Below are 8,010 nucleotides of genomic sequence, written 5' to 3'. Positions count from 1 at the left end.
GGAGAGGACTCTTTAAAGTAGAGACACTACATACTGATATACACCTGAACATCAGCAGGAGAGGACTCTTTAAAGTAGAGACACTACATACTGATATACACCTGAACATCAGCAGGAGAGGACTCTTTAAAGTAGAGACACTACATACTGATATACACCTGAACATCAGCAGGAGAGGACTCTTTAAAGTAGAGACACTACATACTGATATACACCTGAACATCAGCAGGAGAGGACTCTTTAAAGTAGAGACACTACATACTGATATACACCTGAACATCAGCAGGAGAGGACTCTTTAAAGTAGAGACTCTACATACTGATATACACCTGAACATCAGCAGGAGAGGACTCTTTAAAGTAGAGACACTACATACTGATATACACCTGAACATCAGCAGGAGAGGACTCTTTAAAGTAGAGACACTACATACTGATATACACCTGAACATCAGCAGGAGAGGACTCTTTAAAGTAGAGACACTACATACTGATATACACCTGAACATCAGCAGGAGAGGACTCTTTAAAGTAGAGACACTACATACTGATATACACCTGAACATCAGCAGGAGAGGACTCTTTAAAGTAGAGACACTACATACTGATATACACCTGAACATAAGCAGGAGAGGACTCTTTAAAGTAGAGACACTACATACTGATATACACCTGAACATCAGCAGGTGAGGACTCTTTAAAGTAGAGACACTACATACTGATATACACCTGAACATCAGCAGGAGAGGACTCTTTAAAGTAGAGACATTACATACTGATATACACCTGAACATCACCAGGAGAGGACTCTTTAAAGTAGAGACATTACATACTGATATACACCTGAACATCAGCAGGAGAGGACTCTTTAAAGTAGAGACATTACATACTGATATACATCTGAACATCAGCAGGAGAGGACTCTTTAAAGTAGAGACACTACATACTGATATACACCTGAACATCAGCAGGAGAGGACTCTTTAAAGTAGAGACACTACATACTGATATACACCTGAACATCAGCTGGAGAGGACTCTTTAAAGTAGAGACACTACATACTGATATACACCTGAACATCAGCAGGAGAGGACTCTTTAAAGTAGAGACTCTACATACTGATATACACCTGAACATCAGCAGGAGAGGACTCTTTAAAGTAGAGACACTACATACTGATATACACGTGAACATCAGCAGGAGAGGACTCTTTAAAGTAGAGACACTACATACTGATATACACCTGAACATCAGCAGGAGAGGACTCTTTAAAGTAGAGACACTACATACTGATATACACCTGAACATCAGCAGGAGAGGACTCTTTAAAGTAGAGACACTACATACTGATACACGACTGAACATCAGCAGGAGAGGACTCTTTAAAGTAGAGACAATACATACTGATATACACCTGAACATCAGCAGGAGAGGACTCTTTAAAGTAGAGACACGACATACTGATATACACCTGAACATCAGCAGGAGAGGACTCTTTAAAGTAGAGACACTACATACTGATATACACCTGAACATCAGCAGGAGAGGACTCTTTAAAGTAGAGACACTACATACTGATACACACCTGAACATCAGCAGGAGAGGACTCTTTAAAGTAGAGACACTACATACTGACACCTGAACATCAGCAGGAGAGGACTCTTTAAAGTAGAGACAATACATACTGACACCTGAACATCAGCAGGAGAGGACTCTTTAAAGTGAATGTGGTATCGCCAATGCTTCACCAAATGATGAATGTATTGAAAGGGACTTCACTCCTACTCTCAGTGAATGTGATGTTTCTCGTTTAAAGCCATAACAAAGCCTCGTGTTCACCAACCTCTCTCACTCATTGTGACTCACGCAATTAAATAAAACAGAGGACAGAAGATTCAATATTTCTCAGATCACTTCCTGCCTGTAATTTCATTGCATGTTTTGTTACTTCCTGTGCAGTCAGGTAGCTGCCAAGTTAAACTGGATGAATATCAGAGACGTTTGGTTCTTAGATGGTTGCTCCATACAGCTGGAAGTTGCTAAGAAGATGAAGACATCACGTGTTTCCAAACTGAAGCTACTTGCTTTCTCTATTAGGAAATATCCCAGTCCTCTTTACACATCACACTCTATCAGCTTTGTTCTAATAGTATATGTGATGTGTTTAATAATAGTCATATTTCTCCCCCTATTCTAGAAAAAGTAGTAAAAGATCAATTAAAAGACAGCTTTGGTTACGTTACAAATGACATGTTTGCATAAACAAGAACAGGTTTTTGAGAACAATTGATACAATACTTAAAATAATCCCAAAGACATGCAGGTGTTTTTAGATGATTGTTCTGCATTGAGTTCTCGTACATTTAATACTTGACCTACATTTAGCTGATTATACTTACTTTAACTTTAGTAAGATCTTAAATGCAGGACTTTTACTACTTTAACTGAAGTACAAGACCTTGTTCCAGCTGTTTAAGTCATTATATCAGAGTGTGTGTGTGTGTGTGTGTGTGTGTGTGTGTGTGTGTGTGTGTGTGTGTGTGTGTGTGTGTGTGCATGTGTTCCTGCTGCAGAGCAACCTTTAGTAAACTCAGTTCATTGAACTGCAGTAGCTGCTGGTTTGTGGATCAGAGCCAGAGGGAAGTGTGTAAACTCAGCCGGGATCTTGTGATCACACACAGAACGGCGAACACACACACAGAACGGCACACACACACACACACACACACACACACACACACACACACACACACACACACACACACACACACACACACACACACACACACACACACACACACACACACACACACACACACACACACACACACACACACACACACACACACACACACACACACACACACACACACACACACACACACACACACACACACACACACGATCCTGTCCGTTACGGTGGGAACACAGGAAGTGGTGGAGGTTTGACGGGGAGGAGGAAGATGTAAGATGGAGACAGTTCTTATGAAAACACTCCCTGCTCACACACATCAGGCTGCAGGCTGTTTGCTGTGGGTGTGGCTCAGCTGATACATTACTTAACAATCATTATTGATATCTCACACACCCACCCGTATTGGTCTATGACCTTTATATACACAGTATATACGTTCTGTTCCATTGTTTAAAAGCATGTGTCTATTCAACTGCATTCAGAAACATCTGTTGAGGGAAATCATGTTTTCAGTCGCTTGAAAAACGATTTAAATAGAAACCAGGGCTGTGCAATAAATCAATATTTTGATATGTGACTGCCTGAGGTTTCAGATGGAAGCGTCTTCTCCTGGTCTGAAAGGATTTGATTCAGCAAATGGAAGTCATGTTAAGGATTTATTCGACAGTAGTAGCTCTACTATGGTTGGATCTAACCCATGACTGATATGTAAATGTGAATATTTCTCAATATTAAGTTTTTGATCAGTGTGTGAGCTTTATTTTTCTCATACTGCCTGCACCTCTTTTCACCCTCTGTCTGAAACCAGAGCCCAGTCTGCTCTGACTGGTTAGCTGGCCGGCTCTGTTGTGATTGGTCAACCACTTAGAGATGTCCCGCCCCTTAGCCTATCACGTACAATGTGTTAGAGCTAGCCAAAAGAAGCGAGTGTATCGTGATGTCACCATGTTACGGAAGTAAACAAAGGAGTTCAATGGAGTTTGGGAGAAACATTCACAGGGATTTTCACCTCTGAAGACCATTTACATGCACTAAAACCTGGATTAAAATGACATGTTCTGAAAGAGCTTAGTGTAGCACCTTCTCCTTAGAGTTCAGGTTTGTAGTTTGGATGATATGATGTTTACAATGTAGAGCAACTCATTTTCCAGACTGTCAGAGAGAGAGAGAGAGAGAGAGAGAGAGAGAGAGAGAGAGAGAGAGAGAGAGAGAAGTCTCCCCTCTCGCTCTCACCCTGGCAGACTGACAGAGACAGAGAGAGAGAGAGAAAGAGAGAGAGAGAGAGAGTGAAGTCTCCCCTCTCGCTCTCACCCTGGCAGACTGACAGAGACAGAGAGAGAGAGAGAGAGAGAGTGAAGTCTCCCCTCTCGCTCTCACCCTGGCAGACTGACAGAGACAGAGAGAGAGAGAGAGAGAGAGAGAGAGAGAGAGAGAGAGTGAAGTCTCCCCTCTCGCTCTCACCCTGGCAGACTGACAGAGAGACACACCCTCCACCATAACAGAGAGCCATTGAAGATGTCATGTGATCAGAGTAAACAGTGAGAGCTGATACGGAGCAGGTGAGCAGAATCTCATCGATCTAATCTCATTATTCATTAACTCCGACACTCCCAGAATGCATCGGGGCAGATGAACCTGCATTCACAGAGGAACTGTACCATGATGCACTCTGGGTAAAAGTCACTGTTAAAGCTTCACTACGGCTCGAGGTGATCTGCTTTCTCTCACTGTGTCAAACAGAATCAGAGACGTTTCATCAGCTCATCAGAAAACCGAGGTGTAAAGTAACTAAGTACATTTACTCAAGTACTTTACTTAAGTACACTTTTACATCATGTCGTGTTTTATGTGAGTTTAGTTGAGCAGCATGAACAGATATTGTAATTTCCTGATGGACAGATCTGCGCCAAGTCATCCATAAAAAGTCTTTTTTCTTACATGAAAATTAAGACATAACATTTATTAAACATTTTCAGATTTGTTTTACATTGGCACTTTTTTCTAAACGTTGTTTTCAAAAAGGTTATTTCCTTTAATTTATTCCAGCAACTTCAATTTAAGTCAAAATTAAATAAACCCAGCAAGGATGTGCCCCCTCATTTTCATGCACAACACCTTCCTGTACATATATCTATTGCTTTTAGTTTTATTTTTCTATGTATTTATTTGAAGCACTTTGGATGCACTTTGAACATAAATGAATACAGTTGAGTTGAATGGTGGCCTGTTATTTAAATCTCCTTAAAGGGTTACTTTCTTGTCTTTACTGTTATTTATTTCCTAGTTTTTATGTATTTATGTAAAGCACTTTGGTTGCAAGTTTGTAACAAATATTACTTAAGTAAATAAAGTTGTCATAAGTGACACGGAGAGTCTTTACTCACTCATTCTCCAGCAGCGTCATGCAGACCACCTCTTTGACCCCCGGGTTGTTGGCCTTATCGCAGCAGCAGTTCTGCAGGCTCCAGGTTCCGATCCGGACCACCGGCTTGCCGTCCCGCAGCCCGGAAAGAGGCTCCAAGTCCGGCCTCGATGAGAGCATGTGAGCCGGTCCTCCTGGATCCATCTCCTCGCTGCTGAAGGAGGTGGGGCTCGGGTGAGACCTGGAGGTAGACGGAGCTCTGGACCTCTCCACAAACACCTGGAAGCGGATCCGGTCTAACAGAGAACTGTTGATGTTTTTCACCCGAACCAAGTCCTCGATGCTCCGGAAGGGACCGTGTTCCCCCCGGTAGGTCGCGATGTTGCCCGCGATCCTCTCCGTGATTCCCCGGAGGCTCTGCAGCTGCGCCGGGGTCGCGGTGTTGATGTTGATCCCGGATCCAGGCGTGTGTTCCGCGTCTTTACGCACGGAGGACGGGGAGTGTTGCGAGGAACCAGTCCGACTAGAAACACAGATCTCCAGCTTTATAATCTCCAGTTTGGTGGCTCCGATCCCGCTCACTAAAGCCAGATCCTCCACCTTTCTAAACCCCCCGATGCAGTCCCGGTACTCCGTGATGTTCTGCGCCACGGCCCGGTTCACCCCCGGCAGAGTCATCAGCTCCTCCTCGGTCGCAGTGTTGATGTTCAGGCGCTCCTGGTTCACCAGAACCGGCCCGAAGTTACAGGCGGCGCTGAATTTACGTTTCCCGCAGCTGAAGTCCGTGGGGTCCCGGGGGATGGACCGGTGGCAGCCAAGGCTACCCCCCATAGTCCCGGATCAGAGAGAGAGAGACACCCCGGGAGAAGAGGTCTGTATCAGAGAGAGGGAGACACCGGGCTGAAACAGAGGAGAGGAGACAGTCAGAGTTATAGACACACACATATCTATAACCTGGGAATACCCAAGTACAAGTATCTTATTGTGCTTAAGTACTTGAGTACATCCAAGATAAGATAAGATAACATGGACCTTTATTAATCCCCATGGGGAAATGCTGTAGTTTAACAGTAACAGGGTAAGAATGACAAACAGGACAGCACAGATTCACACGGATTAGAGATTAATACAATTAAAGATACAAATACAAATTATATACAGTTAAGCAACTTTAAAATAAGAAATGAATTAAAATGAACGTATACATATGTGGGTCATACATATTAGATATATTTACATGCATGCGTGAAAACCTTGTGTATTTGAGTCCAGTACTTGTGTCTCACATACATATATATAACATGACAATGGTGGTAGAAACACACATATAATAATCAAAATACGCACCTATCAGATCCGACCTGATCAGAGAGGGAGACACCGGGCTGGAGCAGAGCAGAGGAGACAGTCAGAGGTAGAAACACACACATATATACAACATGATAATGATAGTAAAAACACACATATATTCAATTCAAGATTCAAGGCTTTATTGTCATGTGTACTGTACATAGCTACAGTAGATATGTCAATGAAAATCTGTCATGCCTCCTCCAACAGTGCAACACAATAACACAGATCAAATAGTGCAAGTAAATACAAATAAAATAGATATCTATAACACTATAATGGTGGTAGAAACACACATATATATATACCATGATAATGACTTTAGAAACGCATATATATCATAATAAAGATACGCACCTCTCAGCGGTCCTCAGGCCGGGTTTACATGCTGCATGAGTCCGGCTGTCGGTGTGTGTTTTGCGGCAGGATCGCGCTGGTTTTACCGGGAGCAGATCTGTAAACTTTGCCCTCCAACAGCAGCGGAGTGACTGTTCACAGGTCGGCCTCCACACACACACTGACACACACACACACACACACACACACACACACTTTCTGTCCTTAGGTCGGCCTCCACACACACACACTGACACACACACTTTTTGTCCTCAGGTCAGCTTCCACAAACACACACACACACACTTCTGACAGCGCTCACATCAATACTAACCTCCAGCGTGCGTGAGGAGCACAGCTTCACCGGAACACATAGAGTTGACCTTCAAAATAAGAGAAGCCTCAGGGATTAGGTGCATCAGAATCAGGTTTATGGTGAACTTCAACAAATACAATTAACAACCATGATCTCCTGATAAAATAGATAAAGACATTTAATTTTATTGTGTGGAGTTCTCTGGTTCCCATAGCCAGGGTCAATTAATTCCAGCTTTTATTTTGAAATCTGTGGTTTAATACTTCCTGGAGTAGCAGCAGGAGGGGGCGTGGCTTCAGACATGACAACCAAATGTTTTGTGTTGCAGTGGAAGATACGTTTATTACTTGCATGTAAATTATGATAGAGGGTTTATCCAAATCTAAATTAGTTTTTTTATCAAAATTCATAATTAATATTGTTTCTGATGTGTTAACAAAAAGCTATCTTCAGTAAACTAGGATTCAAACTAAATGTAAAGGTTATTTTTAGGCAATAACATAGGTCTCAGATATATATATAAATATATTAAAAACATGTCTATGAAGTGTTTTGCTCAAAATACCAAACAGATCACCCATTCTAGCCATGCCTCATATCCCTCTATTTCACTTCCTGTTTCTAAAGTGCTGATTTGGGGTATAAAGCTTTACAAAAAATGTTTATTGATAAAATAAAAAAGGAGGGGGCTGAGCTCATGCGGGACCCGGCAGCTATTGTCTAAACTAATGGCTACTGCCATGATGAAACGCCATATCATGGATTATCAAGGATTATTTCTGAAACAGTATGGAGCTCAAAGGCTTTCTCTCTTGCCGGTTATACCACAAGGTGAGTTCCTTTTTACTTCCTGCTTCTTCACACACATGCTCTCCAGTACAGGTTAGCTCTGAGTGTTAGCGATGCTTGTAAACAGCGACCATATTACGTCAAAAAAAGTCGGGCATTGTTTC

At 42.4% G+C, this 8,010-nt stretch overlaps 1 protein-coding gene across 1 annotated transcript; it reads right to left on the bottom strand.

Annotated features, from left to right (window-relative positions):
• Positions 1 to 5,058: 5,058 nt before the first annotated feature.
• LOC307027088 (endonuclease/exonuclease/phosphatase family domain-containing protein 1-like) lies at positions 5,059 to 7,075 on the bottom strand. The gene is made up of 3 exons (XM_079695290.1): positions 6,763 to 7,075; positions 6,403 to 6,440; positions 5,059 to 5,955 (listed from the first exon to the last, which is right to left on the bottom strand). Exon 3 carries the CDS (start codon positions 5,884 to 5,886, stop codon positions 5,074 to 5,076), a length of 813 nt encoding a protein of 270 aa, XP_079551416.1. The 5' UTR covers positions 5,887 to 5,955; positions 6,403 to 6,440; positions 6,763 to 7,075; the 3' UTR covers positions 5,059 to 5,073.
• Between the last annotated feature and the right edge of the window lie 935 nt (positions 7,076 to 8,010).

The sequence above is a fragment of the Notothenia rossii genome, assembly GCF_949606895.1.
Source record: "Notothenia rossii genome assembly, contig: scaffold_305, whole genome shotgun sequence".
Classification (NCBI taxonomy): domain Eukaryota; kingdom Metazoa; phylum Chordata; class Actinopteri; order Perciformes; family Nototheniidae; genus Notothenia; species Notothenia rossii.
Note: the sequence above shows the minus strand (reverse complement) of the source record. Positions and strands in the feature narration are given on the sequence as shown.

Bases quoted from the DNA above. Each gene is read 5' to 3' on its own strand.
- LOC307027088 (XM_079695290.1), bottom strand. From the start codon at position 5,886: ATGGGGGGTAGCCTTGGCTGCCACCGGTCCATCCCCCGGGACCCCACG.